Genomic DNA, 23521 nt, shown 5'->3' with positions numbered 1-23521 from the left:
GATATTTTATAAACAGCTATTTACAGTTAGACATGTCTTGCATCCCGACCTAGTGGCGGTGCTATTAATTGCAACAACATGGCTAAAATAGCGTTTCCATTTTTGCAAATTACATCATGTCTTCTTTGGATGTCTGTTTTATGATTTAATTATTTATATCTAGGTGAGCAGCTCACTCCGTGCAGTGATTTCTGTGCTGATGTGTTTTTCCTAAATGTATTTTTGACACTTGTAGCGTCACGTGATTTTGTTCAAGAAAAGGCAGAGAAACTGGGCTGCTACCACCAATCTAATCCAGACGGCTAAATAGGGCTACAGGCCAGAGGGGAAAAAAATCAAACAAACAGTTATATTTAATTTTGGGGTGAGCTGTTCCTTTAACGTTTTCACCAACAAATGAATGGCGTCATGGTGACCGTATGTGTCATTACAGCTTCAAAGCGACCCATCCAGCATTGGTGCCCTCTGTGTCTCTGAGGGACAGCGAAGGTCATGAAACCTAATCAAACCAAGCTCATCAAGCACAGCCCATATGTGTATGTATGTCTGTAAGCTCAATTCAGGACAGTAAATGGCGTCACCTCTACGACACAGATGTAAACAACTCAAACGTGACAACGAGGCTCGAGTGCCACCTAGTGAAATATGTCCGTGACCGGTTATTTTCCTGTGTCGAATTTGATAAACTGCTCATTGGCGCCCTCTCCTGGGGAGTTTTTGGTGTACTTTTATTTACTGTGAACAAACCAAAAATAAAAAATAAAAATAAATAAATAAAAAAAAATGCGGTGTTCAAAAGTAACCTCTATGTCCAACGCGGCAGCAAAAAATAGGCATGAAAACGATCATCTGTCCCTGACTGCAACATAAAATAACGCCTGGAAACAAGCTGGAATGCGGCATAAGTAAAGTCACTGTGTTCCAGCTCAGGTGAAAGAAAAGTCGAGAAATAAACCTTACAACCACTAGAAGGCTCCAATCTTCTTCGCCTCTTTCATTAATGGGGCCGCACATCCGCTGGCCCAGATAAACATCAGGCGCTGTCCGTGGTACTGTTCACTGCACTGCCGTGATTGCACCGGCAGGACGGAATTGTTTCAGCACCTCGGACAGCGCCTCTGTCGCCATTAAGGACACCATTAATTTCGTACCTACAACAGCGTTCGGGGTGGTGATGTTTACAGCGCAGAGGCTCTCCTGCAGTACAAGGACGCCGCTACGTGTTTCTCTGGTGACACGGTTTCATAAATGCCCCGAGAGCAAATGCTAAGCTTGATAAACGTTCTTTAAACGTTTAAATAACAGGGTGAGAACTAGGCTTTATGGAATAAAAGACGTTCAGAAGTTCACGTAGGACATAAAATTATGTGATGAATTTATCTGATTTAAATTTCTAAATTAAAATTTTATTTATTTATTTATTTTTTACTGCAGTATAGATAGGGAGCCTATATCCTAAAAAGTTAGGATGCTGTGCAAGTTCTGAATCTTACATACAAAACAAACAAACAAACAAAAAATTTTTTTGATAGGAAACATACTTTGAATTTTGCACCAATAACACATTAAAACAATTCTGGTGCAGGGCCAACAAAAGACTGAAACAGTGTCTAATGCTATAAAAGAACTCCTCCTCCTCCTATTACTATTACAGCTAATCTGGTTAACTGGTGTAACTTATATAGAAGGGATCAGTAAATGTGTGTGTCTTCTCTGGGCCCAGTCTCACTGGAAAACTGTCCTTATGATCAATGCACAGTTCAAAAGATGGCATATGTCTGGGTATGTGGTTACTTAGTGCACATAGCATGTGAAATCCCCACTGTTGGTGAACAACATATGAAGGTTTTGAACAGACAATACATTATTTCAGCACCAACCTTAATTTTGCACGTATTCCAGCAGCATGGCCCCGTAAGTAAGAGAGGCTGGGTCTGGATCTGAGTTCAGTCATATGATCCAATAAAACATTTGGTGCATTATGCAATTAAAAAATACAACAAACATGCCCCAAACAACAGATGAACAGCTGGAATTCTATATCAGGCATGAGTAGGAAACCTTTTTACTTTTAAAACTGTGCAAATTGGTTTCTTCAGTTCCCAGAGTAAACTAATAAAACAATAAATGATGACACAGTGGGAAAATTGCTTCTGCTCCATGTTTTTTTTAAAAATATGTTGCCAATTGGGCCTTAAATCCATAAAGTATAACAAAAAAGAAAAAAGAAAGAAAGAAAATGAATATTGAAATATTGCCATAACAAATGCAAATTGGACTGTTTGTAGATGTGCACATGGCTTTAACTCTCCTTAACCTTAAAGCTACCGAGCTATTTTAGTGACTGAAATGACCAAGTGAAGTCATTTATGATCCCATTTTATGAGCCACTAATACTTTTTAATGACTCATCACACTGTTTTCTTGATTTGACAGATATACTAATGGAACTAATTACATTTTTCAATTATTTTTATGTAAAAAGGGTTAGCGTTAGCCTCAAGCCTTCTGCAGCTATAAATGTTGCTTTTCTAGGTCTCTTAACCATGGTTCACTGCAAACATTAAAATCTAGTCTTTAGAAGTGGTAAATACCAATAAAATTAAAGCCTTTATTGTTAAAAAAACAAAATGACTCCACACAGCTTTCCATTGTCTATGCCACAACAAATAGGTCAGTTTCTGTAAAAATAAGTATGAAAACTTGAAGATTAATGAATTTAAGGTTGGATTTTTTAAAATTTAAATATTACAACAACATTCAACTATATTGCTAGAGTTTTAAATGACAGCACTTGGTCACTTGAAGGCTTGGTGGTTAAATGGCCACGATAAAGGTGCAGTTTTCTCATTTAATATTCAGACGTTGGAGAAGTTTTGACGGAAACGCTTCACTAATTCCAGACATATTTGTATGAAGATGTTCATCTTCATGGGCAAACACATTCCGATCCACTCATATATAAAATAAATCAAAGAATCACACATCTGCAGAAACATGCAAACATATGTGCGCACTGTCACAATCCTGGTATTGCATTGGTTTTCATCTTTCAGTCTTTTGGTTACTTCCTGTTTTATTTTTTCATTTGTCTTCTTAATTGTACTTGGTGATCGTTTTCCCCACCCTCACTGCTTTCACTTGTGTTTAAGCATCCTCATCTGTGTCTCGTGTAATCAGTCTGTTGTGTATAGACTGGTCTTTCCCTCTGTCAGGGTTTCTGTTTAGGGTACCTGCGTTTGGTTGCTTTTTCCTTGTTACTGTTTAGATTCTGCATGTTTCCTTGTGCCTAGTTTAGTTTTACTTCTATGGAATTCCTGGTGTTGTTGCATTTGACCAATAAAGGGTAATTTTTGTCAGTTATTAAATCTGCTTCTACCTCCAGCACTTGGGTCCACTCTTCACCATCGCTATTCTTGACACACAGGGATTTGTCCTCAATTTTTGCTTTTATTGCACACTTAAATCATTTAGTAAACAGGTCTTCACAGTAACAATGCAAGAGCAAAAAACAGAAGCAAACCACTGTGCAGTGCAGCTTGATAGATCTCCAAAGTATTTATAGGTATTTACAATGAAAATACAAAAAGGATTTCAATGGAACAGTGCCCATAGTTATCCCTGTGACTGGGTGAGGCATTTTAACCCAGCTTTCCCCGCCAAGCATTTCTCAGACTCGACATCAGCCACTCAGGATTTAGTAGTTCCGTGAATCCTGTCCGTACTGCCAACCCAAAAACATTCAAGTACTGTATTTCTGTCATTGCACAGGTACTGGGTTAGCCAATACAGAGGACTCTTAGAAGGAAATAGAAAATTCTACTGGCCCCACATCAGCAACTTGATTGGTTGTTTCTATAATCTTAACAAAAATACACAAAAGAATGCCAATTCAAATGGTACCCAAATGCAAAAAGTATCTTGGTGAATAATTTTCCAACTGAATGCAACACGAAACAAAACCGGAATGGAAAAAAGTTTCTGTGATGCGCAGATAAAGGCTTATTTGGACACGAAATCACATAAAATCAAATGATGCTCAAACTCTGACATGTTTGCAGTACAGAAATTGTGATGTTACGTTCGACTGCTTCTACGAATGGCTCATTTGATGCAACTGACCATGACATCAGTGTGGTGTCCAGTCTTAACTTTTGAAGTTAAAATGTTTTTTTTTTTGGTAAATATTATTTTATTGTTGTATTGTGCTATATGTAGTGCAAGCTTAACTGTCATGGGAGGAAAAAAAAACTACACAAAGCTGAAATAAGGCAATGTGAAGGTACTGTTTGAACTACAGTGTGAAATACTTGCACTCAGATTTATGCTGCTCAGCTGTAAGTAACAAGATTCTCAGTCAGCCTGTTGTAAGCCTGTGCCAAGACAAAAACCTTAAAAATATAGATTCTAAAGAGAGCATATTTTGTGGAAACCTTAATATTCTCCTGGTTGTAAGTCGTTTGTGTCAAGAAAGACTTATTCTTGGTACCGTTCAATGTAAAACACTGAATTCTGACATGTTTTGCAAATAAAACATTTTCATACACTGTCATTAGTCATAAAGCTTATTGTCTGAAAATGTAGTCCCCAGTCAGTGTAGGCTCTCATTTGGTTATGTTCTAATATAATAAAACACACAAAACAAACCGATACCCTCCATACTCAGACCAAATTGGACAAAGGCAGAACACAGCAGTGGTTCCTTAATGCCTCATACAACATGTGATAAAACCAAAATACATCTGCATCTACCAAACACAAAGTGCTGTGTGTGCACAGTCTTTCGTGGTATTTGTAGACAGTTTCTTCTATATAAACACACTTAAAAGCAGTTTCCATATAGGCAATGATGGCAAGTCTTGGAATTCACTGAATTCAGCTTGATATCAGAAGTAGGGTTTTTTTTGTGTGTGTGTGATCTCATTGGTTGAACAGCCACGGTCCATTGGTGTCAGTGCCTCGCCCTCACTACCTGTGGCCTGGGCCCCTGTGGGTGGTCGTGTCCCCAACTAGATCTTCCTCCACAACATTAACATATCCTTCTTTCTCTATGCAGCCAGCCACAACCTGCAGCACCAGCCGGAGCCTGCGGTCCATGGCCTGAAGATGAGGCTGAATGAGAACAGGGGACAGGCGGTCATGCAGCAGGGACTCCTCCATCATGGAGCTCAGTTGGTACTCTTCTTTGGCCAGCAGCTGGAGACGCAGGTAAGTTGACTTCCTCACCCTCGAAACAGCAGAAAAGAAAAAGGGTTTACTCTCTTTTGCTTAAAAGAAGAAAAATTTTTGTTCTTAACACAATGATCATAAAACACACAAACGTAGGAAACTAGTGAGTGTAACCTGCCACCTAATAAAAGTGAAAAGGTGATTTCATACCAACAAACCTATGGTGTGTCCAAAATTGAACTTTTATCCCATGTGGAATTTAAATTGCCCTGCACTTTTAATGTTGATCACTGCATTTACCTCAATATTTATTTTTATGCACAATATGAGTGTTTGACTGGCTGATCGGCCTCTTTAGGCTGGCAGCTAGAAAAAGAAGGAAACACTGAAGTAAAAAAACGACTGTCCTAAAGTCTGACCTGCAGCACTGGCTGAGAGGTACCAGGATGGAGAGCTCATCATGGGAGTGCTTTCCAAACCTGCAAGGGTGAGGATAAAGAAAAAAAAGATGAATTGTGGATGTTGATTGTTAGACAAATTTTCAGTTTATTTCTTTATCAACTGTGAAGAAGGCCTCTTAAAGCAGTTTTATTGTTATTAATAGATCACTCCCACTCTGTTCCACTCTGACCACTTGCACTTGTGCATCTGTGATGTGTGCTGCATCTCATTTAGCATGTTTTGCATTCACTGCTCACAATGCAAAGAATGCTGAAAAAAATATAGCAATGCTTCTTGTTATGCGCCTGACCTAATACAGGACGTTTGGGCTTGGGAGCCATGAAATCATAATCCTTGACATAAAAGCTGGATACTCGTATGTGTGGTAGAATGGCACACATTCGAGTCCAAGAGGTCAGAATGCGGCCTTGAGGGAGTGATTTTTTTTTTATTTTGAATGGGCAAATTTGCAGATTATTATGATCCCATATTTATCTGATTATTTGCTACTAACAGCAAGACGATGCTGTTGTCATACTTTTGTTTTGGCAGACCCATGTTAAATAAAGGGTTAAATTAGCTAAATATCTTTACCCTCTTCCATTGTCAAGGTGAATGATGAAGGTGTCGTTTCCAAACTTCTCAAAGGTTTCATAATGATGACGATCCATATTACCTGTACAAAGGGTACAATGGAAACATTAGAACAATCACAAATATGCATTTTTATCTGTCAGCTTAATACATTTACTCTCTTTTCCCCTTACCCATTAAGAAGTCAAAGATGGTCATGTCCATGATGTCCAGCAGTCGAGTGCCACGGTCATATGGAGGTGTTTGCTTCACCTCGTCACAGTAATCTGGATCCACCTCCCACCTGAGAATATGCAGGAAATGTCTTAATACTTAATGAGTAATCCTTTTTAAATGATTCAGTAATTAGATGTTTGTACTAGCTTAAGGTGCATCTATGATCACAAATGTATGAATGTGGTGCCTTAGTATAGTTTTCTTACTCTGCTTTCTTGCGTTTGTGGTAGGAGCGCCTCCAGGGGTTTCTCCAGGTCTTGCGTTTGGCTAGGTTTAGATCTGGCAGGAAGGCTGCGAGAGAGCCTTCAATTTGGTCCGGTTTGCCACACAGAGCATGCTCAGTGGAGCAGTAGTAAGAGCATTCCCCGTAGAAGCAGACATTATTGGCTGACAAAAGAAAAGTGAAGGCACTGATTTAGAAATGCTGATTTAGCTCACATGGAGACACAGATGAAAAAAATGATTAATGGTGGAGATGAGGAACTGCTGACCCTGGTACAATCAAAGACTACCTGAAAAATCTTCATTCACATTTTCATACTGAGAGGAAATATGCCAGCATAAGCATTAGAGCACAGGCTACCACAGTGCTTTCATTATATCTGTGTGTACCTTTATGATTTTCAGTGAACACAACAGAAGAAAAAAAATCATTCTTCATTTCAAAAGAATGCTAATTTGCAGTTTAAGAGAAAATGATTCCTCATAATTTCTGATTTTAGCCACTTTTGGCATAGTTTTGACTTAGTGGGCAGGTGCTGGAAAGGGAAATCATCATTTCCATAAAGCTCATCAGCAGATGGAAGCCCCTGTAAAACCTCCTGGTAGATGCTGCATTGACTTTGGACTTGATAAAACACAGTGGACCAACCACTGCCAACACCAGCAGATGATACAGTACCCCAAAACATCACAAACTGCAGAAACTTCAGTGGACTTCAAACACCTTGGATTCTGTTCCTTTCCATTTGTTCTCCAGACACAGGAGCTTGAAATGCACAATTTGATTTCATTTGAAAAGAGGCCTTTGGACCACTGAGCCACAGTGCAGTTTAGCCCACATAAGATGTTTCTGAGGTCTCTGGTTTAGGTGTGGCTGCACGATAGGGCAGTTGTAGCTCCTTTCCTGAAAACATAAACTTGTAACTTGTAAATTTCACTTTACATGCAATGAATGTAGAATATGTGAAAATTGACCTTTTTGAATGAAATGATAAAAACTGACTTTTTCAAGGCAGTCTGAGCTGCAGTAGTACTTAAGAACCCCCTCCTAGTTCCTGCACTGATGAGGTTTATTTGCCATCTTGCAGTGCCATCCTGTGGAGAGTTCTGGCTATAGTTTTACTTTTTCCATTCTTGGCATTTTAATTGTTTTAAAGAGCAGAGCAGGGAATAGCAACTCACACAACCCTCAACTACAGGTTCACTCTCCACTTTGTACATATTAGTTTACATGCAGTTTAACTGACATCCTACTAGAGAAGTCAGTGAGTTACAGTTGCTCTGTGCTATTTCCAAGTTGGATGTATGATGCAGCCAAGTAGCTCCATCTCTCTGCCAAGCTGCAGAATCTGCCAGTGTCTTTACCTGGTGAGATGAAGAAGGTCCTCCACAGCTTCTTATCACGTGTCACATCTCTGATTTCTCTCGTCATATTGACAAGTCTTCCTGCCACCGGGGGCACTCTCCGGAAGTCAAGAATCCTGTAAGGCAAAAGAGAGAAGTACAGACAAAGCGAATCATTCAGTGTTTAAACACAAAGGCTGTACTGAAAGATGAACAAAGTGCCACATGATGCACATAGTGGCAGACTGGAAAACCAGGTTCACATTTTACTCCTTTAAACCATGTGACCAACTTTACTTTGCACTGAATAGATGACACTACAGAGCAACTTCAGCCTCCAGCTCATTCTCCTGTGGTGCTCCAGGCAGTGCTGAGCATTTCCAGCAAAGCAAGGGAGCTTTGAACAATGAGCACCTGCTTTGTTTTAATGAACAGCTTTGAACTTCCTCTTTTCCCCTGCTTGCATTATCTGCTTTGATACGTGCACACCAACAAAAGCTCAAAAGGAAATATTTTCATGTGAGGAGGCATTCTTCTGTAGATTAATACCATGAGCTTGATCAAGTGAAACCAAGGTTGAAATATTTATAAATTGCTGCTATGAAGCACAAAATATGGGAATATAAACTTATCCAATCTGGTTCTGCTTGTGTGCATGAACCCTCTTTGTGTGGTGACAAAAACTGCTTTTGTTGTGCAGTTGAGCCACACATGCAAAAAAACACTTTTCCATAGGGAAGGACAGGCTCAGACTTTTTCTGCATGGGAAATTGCTGAAGGCTCACTCACACTCATTCCCTTAAACAGGTATGCTGTGTAGAAGCAGGCTCTGCCATAAGGATTCATACATAATAAGCATTTTTAAGAAAAAACAAACAACCTGAAACAGATGCTAAAGTTGTTGTTTTTAAACAGTCACAGCTGTATGACATTAAAATATGTCATACATGTGGGGAACAGCTATCAAATAGAAAAAAAGTTCAGTGAGAAAAATAGCTGTTACTGGATGTAACTGCAGCTCTGTGAGTATGTTCGAGGTCCCTAATGGTTGTGTGGGGGTGGCCAGAGGACTTGGCTCTGCCCTTTCACACAAATCCGTCTGTGTATAAATAGACGGGCAAAGTGAGACATCCCAGGAGTTTTTCTCTACATGAAAATTATATGTAGTGACTTCCAGTCAGTACATGACTTCATTTTTATGGCTTCAGCATTCAAGATGTAGCAGTAATTTATCATCTTTACTGTATAATCTATTTTCCTCTGTGAATGGCACCAAAAGCACAGTTTCCTGAAACCTCACTGCTTTTAAGTAAAGGATGGAAATATTACCCTTTTGCCTTTATTTAACTTTCCATTCAATATATACACAGATCATTCATTCACAATCTTTTCTAACCCCCAGTATTATGATCAGGGTAGTTGTACTTTCCCTGGCCTATAATTTCCATCCTCCCATTCTCTCCTTTCTGCCTCCACCTTTTAGTCCTTTTATTCTTATATTCCTACGTCACCTAAGGCACCTATTCAGCCCCTCTTTAGCCAGTCTCACTATATGTTTGCCATCCAATAGATCTTGATCTATTTGAAACTCAAACTAAGCCTCCTGGGAGCAGACAGACGCACACAGACAGGCTCAGTGGAACAGAATTGGTGAAACTTAAGCCTACAGAGGATAGCATTCAGGAGTGGCAAAATGCACCGTCATTTTGGGCTGTGACCGACAAAAGAGCACCTGTTCTTGTGTATGCATGTGTGTACCAGTGTGTATTCTCTATGAGAGCACACTCAAGCTTTTCTTCGTGTACACTCCACCTTTTGCACACCCTTTAGTCATGCAGTGTTCACAACAGATGGTAGGACAGTAGGCAAAGAACAAGAGGCTCAATCCCCCTGAGATTTAAAAATAATCACTGCAAAGCAGTGATGTTACCGCGTCCCTGATGGCTTCAAGATAGTGTGGCAGACAGAGTGTAGAACTGTCTAGTTTTAGCAGAACAAAACAACCTCCTACTCTGCATTCTTAAATCAGTATAAAGTAATATACCAGCAATAGCTCAGCCTGGTATCCAGAGGCTGCAGTGGTTGGGCAGCTGCACCATAATTCACAGGCAGCCCCACATGGTGTATGTAACCTAAAAACAAACTGCTCTTTAGCGGTAGTACATGCACCTCCCTGCAGGGGGAAAAACATGTTCTGGGTGTAATGGCATGTTTGTGATATTCCTTTTTGGCTCCATCTTTACGGCCACATGAACATGTGCCAATGATCTTATCTAAAAGAGAGCGAAGTTGCGTGTTTGTGAGCATGTGCGCGATAATTACCACACCTTCAAGTAATCCTAAGATGCCCAATACTCCATTTATCATCCCATCCCAGCATCCCAAATGATCAGGCCTGCCTCTCCCTGCTGCTCTTCTGTTGATATATTTTTCTACATTGTCAGCTTAAATCCTTGGAGCCAAAGGATCATGCTGAAATCAATATACTCAGCACCAACTAGAGGAGATGATCCCTGCTTTTGGCGCGTTATCTAATCCCTCATGTACTTAATCCCTTTCAGATTTTCACAGTTTAAGTCCATTATAGAACACCTCCGGTTTATAACGGGGTAAAAGTGTCACTGTTGGTGAGGGATGATTAGAAAACACGCACAGAAGGGAAGCACACGAGTCACAAACATTTTGGCATAACATGTTTTTTTAAATTGTATTTTATTTTTTTGGTTGAGTGGAGAAAGATGGGAAAACTCACCTGTCCAAATGAAAAGCAGCGATCTCAGCATTGTGCCTCTCGAAGTCAGAGAAGTAGAAGAAATCTGGAGGCGTTTCCTGCTCCCGCGTCTGCCTGAAAGACAGTGGTTACAAAAACATTAAACATCACATCAGCAGGACGCACGTATTTAAGTAACATTTCTGTTTAGCAACATGAGGATGTGTGTTAAAAAGTCTGAATGAGAAGCATAAAAAACATTTCTTTTCAAAACTGATTCACCAGGAAGGTGCTCTTATAGACAAGTCATTTCATGAATCAGACGTGTTTTAATTTGAATTATGCAGCCTTTTGACTCGTGACATTCTCTTCCTGTCTATGCAAATCTCTTCAACTTTCATCAGGTTTTTGTTTCCTGCAGGGTGAAACTCATCTAAGCGTCTGCATCCCTTTCTAGGACAGAATCTGACTCATCTGACTATAAAGCCTGTGTGGACAAGGCTGCTGAAGGGAAGCTGGATGAGATTCTCACTCACATCCTTCAGTTCTTCTTAGCAAACACAAAAACTCTGAATCCCTGCCAACAGAGCCATGGATCTGAGTCAGGAAATGCTAGAAGCCTCTTTGTGTTGGTCTTTCTCTTCCCCTCTCACTGTCTGCTCACCCGTCTGGGAGAAGAATATTATCTCTCCATTTTGGCTCACTTTCTTTCTTTTTCTCCCAAAAGACACATATATTGACACACCTGACAATAGCCTGCACTATAACTGCTCTGCTTACAGAGTCAGTTAAACCACACACGCTCTGCCTGCCTTGTTTTTTCCCTCCTCTCTCCTCTCTTTCCATTACTGTGGATCAGACTTAAGGGCAGGATGTCACATTATCCCCGCTCCACCCTTTCTATTTTCTTGGAAAGCTAAAGCAGTGACAACAGAAAATGACCTGTCCTCCTTCTCTTTTACATTTCAGGGAAGCAGCCATTTACTCATAAATCAATTGCTGCCATTGTAATCCCTTCTTTCCAACCCAGAGGAGGGAGGGGAGTAATGGTGTTTTCATTTTCAGGGTGCAGGGCGGGGGATAAAAGATGCTATGTAAATGGAGAGGAAGCTGAATCAACAGCAGCAGGAGTCTTGGCTTTTAAAGGTGACCCTGTGAGTGATGGCACTCAAAGAACCTGTGACACAAGTTGTTGTCAATTAAATACACTGCAACCAAGGTGCCTTATCATAGATAATCAGGGTTGCTGGCACAGCTTGGGAAGTCACTGAGAAAAACCTTTGTCCTCAGTCAGCAGCCATGCAGATGTATTTTGTATAGCTTTTGGACCATGCATGATATTTCTGCTTCTGCTTTTCCACTATGTAAAACATGTGACATAAACCTGACTGTTGAGTATTACATGATCAGCAAGATGCAAAACCCTTTTTTGATAGAAGGCTATTGCAGGAATGCGATGGGAAAAGCTATAACACACGGTACAGATACAAATTTGCATACATAAGCAATATTCAAAATCTCAAACAACATTTCTCTCACAGTTATGTAGACCCTTTATCAGTGAGTGTCCTTGATAATAAAAAAGTCTCTTTATCTGAAGCCTTGTGTGATTAGGCTACAGCAGACCTACTGTATGCAGTTCAGCAGAATGTGTGAGCATGATGAAGCTGAACTGCTTGCCTATGTGGACTCAGTTTGTGCTGATTCGGCTGTTTTAATGCTTTTTCATGAGCTTAGGCCTGCACAGTGGAGGGTTATATTAGAGGAAGTTGGGAGAGGGAGGGGGTGAGAATAACAGCTGTGGCCCAGACTCTATACACACACACACACACACACACACGCGCACACACACACACACACACACACACACACACACACACACACACACACACACACACACACACACACACACACACACAGCCAGACTGATGATGCACATTTGTGACAGACAGAGGGCAGTAGAGACAAACCCATTGAGAGAAACTCAACCACCTGGAGCACCATTAAACTGATGAGGGGAAATAAACAGCTCCGTTCTCATGCTCTTGTGGAATAAAGATTAAAGAGTATTTAGTTTGTTCTTCGAAGCCAGGTGTAGGCAAAGTGACAAGGATATTTAGGTATGATTCCTCTCACCACCTACCTACAGGTAGAAATAGAAAAAAAAAAACCACGCAGCTGCAAATGATTCAAACTGGCATGTTTAAGGAGTCAGTGTTTTCTGAGCACAATTATAAATATGTAAAAAAAAAAAGCAACATAACCTATGTTTGCAACATTTATTGCAGCTGTTTTTTTTTTTTTTAATAACTTACAGGTACTGTAGCAAATAGTTGCAAAATCAAGTTAAAAAGTTCCAGGTGGAGGTGGTTCTTGGGTATTTTGATGCCGGAGCACCCGGTGAACTTGACTACATACTGGCATCATGGATTGTTGAAAGTCAAGGCATTTTGCAGAAGTGCACAAAGTAAATCATAAACTAAATGTTTTCTTGAAAAAAACAAGGTTTTTAAGCCTTCATCCAATTTGAAGTTCAGAGAGTAATAAGTGAACAGCTGAATCTCACTTTTTTAAACTGGTGAAATTTAAAGAAACTAGCACATAAATCACAAAATATTAATAAGCTCAAATCTTTTGCACACGAGGTGTAAAATGACAAAGTGCCTGTGAGGCTGTGAGTCGCCTGTGAGAAAGTCACCACTAACACTTACTGTAGGTATTAAGGATATGTATGCTTTCATATGTGTGTATATATATATATATATATATATATATATATATATATATACTCCCACTAATCAGGTTTTGTAATGTTAGACAGTCCTAAATAGCCTAAATAGAGAACAGGAGAGGGGAGCAGGAGATAGAGAGAGGGTACATGGGAGATCTGTCATCTATTGGTAATCCACAGCAGATTTCAGAACCCCACTGACAGGCTTGTTTGCCTGTCTGTCTGGCCCTTTGTCCTGTGGGTAGGTGGCTAAGAAGACATGGGCAGGGCTTTGCCATTGAGACATACTTTACAATATGAGGCTTGGATTAAGGCTACAGTACACACATGGGAGTGCATGTTTCTGCAAATGTTTGTGAGATCAGATATACAATGACAGCATCAGACTACAAAAAGTCATATTAGTTATAGTTATAGGTTATATTTTAATCAAATGTTTCATTGGATTTTTAAGTTACCACTTTACTTCAATCTGATCCCACTGACAAATGACCAAGACATGAAAACATACACACCAGCACAAAGTTAACGATGATAATAAATGTTATAATATTTTGATATTAATGTTTAATAAAACATGAATTTTACGTGGCTGTCAATTACATTACAAACCAGAGCAGACATTACACAGTACTGTGCATACGCATATTCTTTTTGGCCAGATAAATGTAAATGTGCATACTCATGGTCACGAAATTGTGCCCAATGCACAGGCCTTCCATCTTTAGCCATGAATGGAAGCAGGCACTATTTGCACCACAAGTTATGAGACATGGCAGTGGAAACAATAGCAAAGAAGCAGAAACCCAATATCACCCAATGTGAGAGGCAGAGAAAGGTGATTTAATCCTGGTGTTTTCTTCTGGACTCACAAAGAGAACAAAAACTACTGAATGGAAAAAAGGTAAGAGAGGCTATCAACTCTGTAAGTTCAGAGTGAATGATCCTGGCAGGTCACACAGGAAAAGAGACTATAATGCAGGGCTGCAGCTACTGATAACATCCATTATTTCTTTATGAATGCCAGTGAGAGATGTGTGTGAGAAAAGACACATTTTTGTGCATACACAGTGTTTACAAGTTGCCATATTTTATGGGGTTAACCAGTGAAGTCCTGAGTTATGCATGAGTTTGTCCAATTTCAGATGAATTCATATGCATCCATATAAGCAGGGTCAGATTTCCAAATGGTAAAGAATTAAACATCTTGCTACAAGTGATGAGAAGGTCAGTATATCAATCTTGGGGAAAAAAAGCACTTTTATCAACTCGTTGATAAATTTTAGCTAAAATATGACTTACTACACCTTACTAGGAGCAACATTATCAATGTTTAAAAGCAAACTAAAACATTCCTGTTTAGCGGAGCCTTTTAGTAGTCTGCTCTTTTACCAGTTTTAGTTTGTGGATATATAGTAATAGTGGCTCCATGGTGTAGTGGTCAACACTAGTAGGATCAGGAAGGGCATCTAGCATAAAATCTGTGCCAAATCAAATATGCAGAGCCCCTGAGAAATAAGGGAGCAGCTGAAAGTTCATTTCTAATTTTGCAGTTATATGAAGTAGTGGTGGTGATGCTGATTATTATTCCATTTTATTTCTACTTCTTTTAATGATTTTAAGTTCTGGTTTTTAAAGTTTTTACTGATCTATTGTTGGTTTTAATTATTAACGCATTAGATTTCTATCTTTTTTATGGAATTAACTTAATCTTCTTGTTGCTTTTTGTTTGTTTTTGTTCTTGAGGTTTTGTGTATTTTCTCACTTACTTACTTAATCCTGTAAGATTTGTGGATTTGCAGTAGTTTACTGCATATACAAACAAGACTAAAAAACATTACAGTTACTGCCCCTAAGAATGATCTCAAATGCTGCAAAGCAGAAAAGCAGAAAGAAGACCCTGCTAAGTGTTTTCTAACCTACTTTGATTTACCAATTGTTTGGTTACATGCAGCCAAATCCAATTCCCTCTTGCTTGCATGACCCTACTTACCTCCAATTATCAAGGATCCAGCAGCTTTTCTCCTGTTTTTTTCCCTAACACATATTCTTTTTCTATACACGTCTATGGTTTCATCTCATCTCTGCTATTCATCTTATTTTCTCCTCCTATTTTGATGTATCAAAAGCAAATTTGAACAAATCACATTTATTTCTCATCCCTCTTGGGATTATGTTTTCAAAAGTGCTGCGTTACAGAACACCTAATTCACTGTGGAAATATTCCACATAGAGTATTTTTAGTATATGAGGCTTTTTGAGGAAAACAAGTGATTAGCGTGACGTATTCAGGACACTCCTGGGTAAATGGCACCTTGAAGAGTACTTAGAACGTCTCTCAAGGTGACAGACAGGTGGAGGGATGGAGGAGCAGAATGAAAGAATGGGAGATAAAACCTCTTCAGCCTGGTGAATTGTGTCAGAGTGTGCTCGTCTGTCAGCCGCACTACACACAGAAGAGAGAGCACTGTCAACGCTCTGCATGTGTGTGTGTGTACTTGTCTTTACATCTGCAAACAGCAGCTTACTCTGCATGTGTGTATATATATATATATATATATATATGTATATATATATATATATATATATATATATATATATATATATATATATATATATATATATATATATATATATATATATATATATATATATATATATATATATAGTTTGTACATTCCTCACTCAGTGTTTGTATATTTGTCTTTATTTTCTTCCACCACTGCTATCGGAGAGAGATCTAAAGAATCGGCCCAGGGCACCAAGGTAGCTGTCTAGATTGAATTTCAAATCAATGTTACACAAGTTGTGTTCCAGCCTCAGCTATTTTCAACACACAGGGTGAGACACTGCCAGGAGGGAAAGGCAAGTCATCTGCATGTGTGGGATGTGTGTGTATGTGTGTATTATCATAAGAATGCTGGGAAAAATACTTGACTTGAAGAAGATAGATGATAGCCTAAAAGCAGGGCTTCAGTTTCAAAGTTATTAGATCCTCAGGAGGTGGGAGAGTGTGGAATTAACACAAAGACGGAAATTCTCAGTGATCGGCTTTCGGGTGCACAAAGCGTTGATGTAACGTTAGAGGTTATCAAAATAGTCTGCAATGTGGAGTCATATAAAAGAGATGATTTACTACATATGTTTTTATTACACATTCACTGAACTACCACCACGAAATAAACATTATTTGTTAAATGAAGTTGTCCTTGTGGGGGTACGTACAGTAGTTCCCAAGAGGAAACTTTAAATTATTTATAGATATATGTTTGTTTCATGTTCTTTAAAGGATATTATGCATAGACTATGCTTTACTGGACAGAGTTTAACACAGTTTAAACCCATCTGCTGTAAAAAAACAAAAAAAAACAAAAAACAAAAAACACAAGAATGTATTATGTTTTTTTTAAATACATTTATTAAACCTTCTAGCAACGAAGTCATATAAATAATAATATCCTAATTACCTTAGCAGTGATAATTGATCAAACTCAATATTTTAGCTTCCAAGTCACTGTGATTTCAAGCTGTGTATGCTTCTGTTTTTAAATTTAGGCAGTGCAAAGTTGATGTGGCACCAAGCAGCAACCCCTAGGGCAGAAAAAGTGCGTAAGTGCCAGAAAGTGCAGTTTTTCTAATGGCCACCCAAGGCTGGCTCTGTTCCCCAAAGACACAAGTGGCAAAATGCTTAACTTAAAAAGCCTGTTTACAGCTGGTACACAAATGATTTGGCCTCTATGTATAGTTCCCTTCTTCATAACCACGATGTGTGGGGGTGAACTCACCTTTTTGGATACCTGTGAGGGTTAAAGTTGGTGGTGTGGCTGCTTTGACTGACAGGTGGATGCAGGGAGCTGTACCCTTACTTCTGCTAACTTGTGACAAATAATACGTTTGTGCTTCAGTCTCTGTGTAAGAAACTCTAGTGTTTTTAGTCGTTTACTTAGCAGGTAAATAAAGTTGTGCCGTGCATCTATGCAGTTTATGAATGCAGCTTGCTAGCACTCAGCCCTCTGGGTCAAAAACCATTTGGAGCTCTGCAGAAATTTAATAAATTGGTTACAACATACTGTAGTAGTACACAGCATAATCTCTTACAAAGATACATTTTATATTAACCTTTTTTGATATCTGTTTAGTATCCAAAATGATAGTTACTCAGTTAAATGTAGTTATTTAACACTTATAAGTGCTCAAAGCTACATGCTTAAAATTGCTAAGGAATACTGAACGGGGCGATTAAAGGGAAGTGTCACAAATATGCTTTCAAAAACAAATCCTTACTTGCCTACAAATATGTTGCTGCACCATGTTACCGAACTTGAAAGTGATAAAGTAACCAGCAAGGTTTAAAACGTTAGTGTAGCACCTTTAGCACGACCTTTTAAAGTCATAAAATGTGTTCTATTCTCTGTCTTCAGTTTATGTCGTATCGCCTTTCTCAATTACCTTAAGTTCCCTCATTCTTTCATGGACGTCTGACCTTCTGTCCACATTAAAAGCTGCAAGCATAAACTGAGCCCTTGAAATTGGAATCTAAATGTGGGACTTTGAGGCAAGCTGCATAGCTCTGGGCTAGGTCACTATCTGTGACCACCAGAGCTCGCTGGCAAGCCTTGAGATAGATGACAGAACCCCTCAGAACCAGTGTAAATTGTGAGTTAGAGGAAGTGTTTTGTGTGTGTGTGTTTGTGTATGACTGTGTGGTTGAGTCACGACCGAGAGTCAGAGAGCAAAAGCACCTATCCAACTATCTCATCTGACCAGATGACTGCAAATCTCTGTCTGTACAGCCCTTTTCAGATAGAGGATATGTAACATCGCTGGCTTCATCAGTCTGCTAAAGTGACAGCATTTGATCACTCGGACGTAGGTCACTGTCATGTTAATGTTCTTCACATCTTCATTCAGACATGCCCACAAGATTGAAAGAGAGAGCCACTGTACACGCGCAATATTTGACAAATGTGCTACAAACAAGCACACCACATTTAGTTCGCTCCACACTGTCACTAAGAGCAGGGTCGTTCTATATGCCCCCCCCACTGCCGTTCGCACACAAGCTCAGAGAAAGAGCCCTCTCCTGGATAATGAAAATTAATTATAAGCAAATTGTGTACTGCAAATTAGAAAGAGATTAGTTGAAAAAAAAAAAAAAGTTAATGTTTTTTAGGGCATTCTGCAAAACAGTCCTGTTGTGGATGCAGTTCAGATATCAGTGTTAAGTACCATAGAAGAGAGCACCCATGTGTAAATCTTCATTCCCCACACAGGGCAATTTATTGACCTAATGAACTATCTCATAGCAAATGCAGGGCAAACCAGCCATGTGTTGCTTTTTTTTTTTTTCTTTCTTTCTTTTTACAATACCAGTGCAAATTACAGGCTGTGCACACTGAGCACATAATAGCATATGATACCCCACCTATCTGTTTCTGTTCTTTAAAAATTTGGGATGTTTTTATTTGTCTTCTGGCTTGACAATAATTATCCAACGTTACACACCTCCGTGACTGTATCAGCAATGTTGGACTGATTGTGGCTCTTTGGAAAGTTCTTCTATATTGTCCAAACCTAATTGCTGATTACTGTGACTTTTATGAAAAAGGGTGCTCATTTAGACAGAAAGCGGACACATTCTGATGCCACCAGATTAATAGACCGGAGTGCCTGTCTGATAGGAGCTTATGTATCAGGGATCACACCATGGCTTATAGGTCTGCAAAGCCCTGCTGCTCTCTTAACTACTCTCTGGTATTCAGTTCAACAAGGCAGGCTAGCCATAGTACAAGTGCACTGACATAAAATGCACAAAATATTACATGAAAGGTTGGGAACTAGGGTAAACAAGGGGAGTACAATTTTAATATATAATAAAAGCTCTTACCGAAATTTGACAGTCAGTGATTGAAAAGCTTTTAATGTCCTGAGGAGGATTAGTACATACAATAAGGGCACATTAAGCACATTAACAGTAAAGTACTTCATCAATTTAAAATGAGTTTTAGCGCAATCCCTTCCCACAGTTTCCCTTCTCTTTTTTTCCCCCCAGCAGATGATGCACGGTCCTCTCTGTCACTGTAATATATCAATTGGAAACTTCTTTGCCTTGAGGTTTTAAGAAGAAAAAAATGTTCTGGAAATGTCAGGTTATCAACTTAAATCAGAAAGGAGGAAAAAAGGAAGACCAGAGAAGAGGTTCATGTGTGTAGTGAAGGAGAACGTGCAGAGGGTTGGTGTGACAGAGGAGGATGCGAGGGATAGGATGAGATGGAGGAAGATGATCTGCTGTGGCGACCCCTAAAGGGAGCAGTCGAAAGAAGATCTGCTTGACAGTTAATTTGTCACTAAATTGTTGTCAAAGGCAACACGTTGTCTTCTCCACAAACACAGACTAGCTTTACCAGGACCTGTATTAAAAAATATAAACAACATTGTTGAGCCATTTATCTACTTGTAAAATATGTCTAATATTTTAAGAAGTAAAATTAACATGTCAAACTATTGCAACATTATGTTTTTACAGCAGGTGCTCTGCGGTTTGAGTTCTTACTTCTTTCTAAATTGTTATGTTGCTGTTGTGTGAATCTAAATAGCAAATCTTCTCTGCTGATGGTGATGTCTGAGAGACCAGCCTGCTGCTCTTTGTCTCAAAGATGGCCCTTTCAGCTGCAGATCTTTCTGACATTGACATTTTTAGGGCTGCTCAGAAGTCCTTTCCTCTAGACCTAGAGGATCACTACCTTGATCAACCTCAGAACTATCCTGGGGGAAGCCTAGTGCTCTTGGTAGGGTCACCCATGTCGGACAGTTTGAGGGGGGAGAGGCCAGACTGAGTGATCCTGGTCCTCCAGGTTAGGGGTTCAGCTTAGGGCTAACAATCTAGTGTGTAATAAAGACAAAGGGTTACAGAAATAGCAACAGAAAAATACTTTTTTGCTGCCCTAAGGGCTAGTGGGTGTACCTGAACTAATCCCTGATCTCGAAAGAGGTCCTTCTGGGGTAGCTAAAGTCATAACAAGGACAAAGGTGTGGATTACTGTGAAATAGCCAAATAGTTTCTGCACTGGAAAACTGCCCATAGAGGATAAGGCTTTCCTCATATTACAACTATTTGAATCTTAGTTTCTGACTCTCAGTGTCTACTCTGCTCCACATTACTTTTAGAGCTATTTCTGAAATGTGTGTGAGTTATTTTTCCACTGCCAGCCTTAATTGACTGGCATGACATATTCAGCCTTGTTCCCTTGAGCTTACTGCTTCATAGAGCACAGTGTTTAAAGACCTGAAATCACTGAAGAACCGAAGCAAAGCTGCAGAATTAAATCTTAGCGTTTTGGGATCCCTTCCCCGAATATCATCTTAACCGGCTCCCCTGAGTTGTAAGCAGACTCGGAACATGTATGGAAAAAAAAAGAAAAAAAAAGGAAATCTTATTAGTATCACTTTGTTATTTTTGTTTTTATAAATCCATTTTTGGGTAACGCATTAGTGCTTTTCTGTGTCAAAATGAGTGTGTTGTACTTGCTAATGCATATGTATATTCACTGGTGCCTTGCAGTAAGAAACGCTACCAAATAGCAGCTTTGTGATGCCAGTAAATAAATGTTTGATGACTCTAATGCTTCAGTTGCATTTTATTCGCTCAGAATAATTTAAGCACAGTTTTTATGATAATAGCTAAACATAAGAAGGATTTAGTTTTTTCTTTTCACTGTGACAGTGAAAAGAATATCTAAGGAGAATATTTTAGTCAGTCTCGTAATGCAATAATTGACACGTTTTTCTTTTAAAAACACATGCGTTGTATCACTTTGCATCATGAATATTAAACACTTAGAGGGTGTTTCTGCATATACACCATTAGAAATAAGAGTTTTACAGCTGTCAAAGATTCCTTAGTATCTAGTCAAAGACATACTGTATATCTGAATGCCTTTATATGTTTGCTATTATCTAAAGCAATTCTTCTTTTAGTCTTCTTTTGAATAAATTGAATTGAATAAATAATGAAATAAAATGAAATGGTTTGCAAGTCAGAAGTCTTGAGCAATTGCATGTTTTATGGGACCTGTTTTATCAGATCAGATGTTTTGATTGTTGGGTTTTCTCTGTAATTATTGTATGGTCTTTAGCTTACAATATAAAGCTCCATCAGGTGACTCTTTGTTGCAGTTTGGCTCTATGTAAATAAAATTGGATTGAATTTCAAAAAAAGACTACGGTGTCATTCCTTAAGCCCCACAGCCACTTTGAGTTTTCAGTTTTGGCACAGCTTTTGCCATTTGCGGCTGCTGTACTTAAACAGCTATAACAACAGACCTCTGACCTTGGCAAATCCATTAAAATTGTTACTTTTCATTGTAGACACAATGATGCTTCACTATGACAAAATGACAAGTGACATCATCCAACTTACATGAAATTTTCATGTTGTGTTCTAGGCATGACATACAGCATCATGACCTATAATTAGAGAGTGTTTGCTAACGCAACATAGTGAACACAGGGAGAGATCTGTGAGCTCTTTCTGAAACATAAGAGTCCAGGCCTAAAGATATCTATTATATGCCCAGAAATAAAACTAATGTTGTCATGCACAAAGGTGAGATGTCACAATCATGCATCATGCACAGTCACGCCCACATCTTCATGATTGGAAGTATTTCCTCCCTTGGTCTGAAAAGCACAATGGCATCATTTGCATATGACCCGCCTCAACCTTCAAGTACTTCCGTACCCGAATCTCTTACCATGAGTCAGTGTAAGGTGTAAGGTTTAGGTGAGACCCTAAACCTTATAGCAAAAATGGCCTAACCACAACTAAAATCTGTGAATGTGTCTTTAACATGCTTGGCATGAGAGCAAAAAGAAAAAAACAAAACAAAGAGAGAAAATTTCATGGAGCAACATGACATTTGCTGTGCACCTACTGTAGGTTCATATACTGGAGTAACTGTTTTTTTCATGTACATTGTGACTTATCTATGTGGATTGTACACTCAAAGGACAGGTTTTTATGCTTATACTTACATTTTGCTTTGTCCCTCTCTTCCTCTCTCTCCCACACCATCACCCACAACAATCCTCAACAATCAGGAGTGTTCCAGCAGCACGGGGCCACACTTCGCTATATTTACATATCCATCCACAGTGGATTAACTCTTTTCAATAGCACAAGTCTGAGGCAATCCTTCACGGGGTGTGCGATTTATGACAGGCTTTGCACAGAATATGAAGTATGAATTATGCAGAACATACACAAACACCAAGGGTATTCTTGGGTCAACAGTGATTAGATGTCAAAAGCATGAGCGTGGGAAGGTTTAGAACAATAAGCTTTAAAATATGCCAGAGTATTTTGATATTGCATACTGACAGTATGCTTCTCTCCTTCCTCTGTATTTTCTACACAAATAAGCTTGCTGAATATTGAACAGCAGTTCCAAAACCACCTGTTCCAAAAAAGCATCCAACACGTTGACAGCTATGCCAAACTGTATCCACCATGACATGATTTATGTAAAGATTGACCAGGAACAATAAGAACGCTACCACAAATATTACACCCACCCGCCCTAAAAAGTCACAAAGAGCATTTTTGTTGAAGTCACTAACGCACTCACGGGAGGCGAGTCTCTTTGCAGTCTTCCAGCAGAAAATTCCTGCTGAAACTTCAACTCGTTGTCTCTATCCCTCACTGCTCCAGAAAATGTGATGAAGGAGGGAGATGAGAATGGGGAGGGACTGAAGCTTCAAAGAACTCTGTGATGTGGTAAAGTCTTGACACTCTGGTCTTACTGAGGCAAAAAAAGGTCAGCTAACAGCAAAATCCAACATTACTTCTATAATCAAAACAAACAGGGTAGCCTGTTGGATTTGATGAGGATTTTATGAGCTTTGCTTGTATGCGTGTGTGCGCAAGATTTTGCTTATGCTGGCAACAAAAGTAATCAATGAGTATTACCAGCTCCTCATCTCACAGGGACTGAGTAACAAGCCTTGGTATTCAGCATGGCATATGAGCTGAAGCTCCGAAGTCTGAGAGTGTCAGTGAGGTGCAGAAACTGCAGGGTTAGCAAAACGCAGCCTCA

The 23521-nt window shown here is 39.2% G+C and overlaps 1 protein-coding gene across 1 annotated transcript in view; it reads right to left on the bottom strand.

Annotated features, from left to right (window-relative positions):
- Positions 1-3430: 3430 nt before the first annotated feature.
- Positions 3431-23521, bottom strand: part of fam20ca (FAM20C golgi associated secretory pathway kinase a) — a 39108-nt gene continuing 19017 nt past the window's right edge. The window contains exons 4-10 of the mRNA XM_030735957.1: positions 10739-10831; positions 8008-8123; positions 6627-6807; positions 6378-6487; positions 6205-6286; positions 5589-5648; positions 3431-5227 (exon numbers count right to left, since the gene is read on the bottom strand). Coding sequence (XP_030591817.1) covers positions 4969-5227; positions 5589-5648; positions 6205-6286; positions 6378-6487; positions 6627-6807; positions 8008-8123; positions 10739-10831 — 901 coding nt within the window. The 3' untranslated portion in view covers positions 3431-4968. The remainder of the gene's footprint in view (positions 5228-5588; positions 5649-6204; positions 6287-6377; positions 6488-6626; positions 6808-8007; positions 8124-10738; positions 10832-23521) is intronic.

The sequence above is a fragment of the Archocentrus centrarchus genome, chromosome 8, assembly GCF_007364275.1.
Source record: "Archocentrus centrarchus isolate MPI-CPG fArcCen1 chromosome 8, fArcCen1, whole genome shotgun sequence".
NCBI lineage: Eukaryota > Metazoa > Chordata > Actinopteri > Cichliformes > Cichlidae > Archocentrus > Archocentrus centrarchus.
The sequence above is the reverse complement of the archived record's forward strand: the minus strand, read 5'-3'. Positions and strand labels throughout refer to the sequence as shown.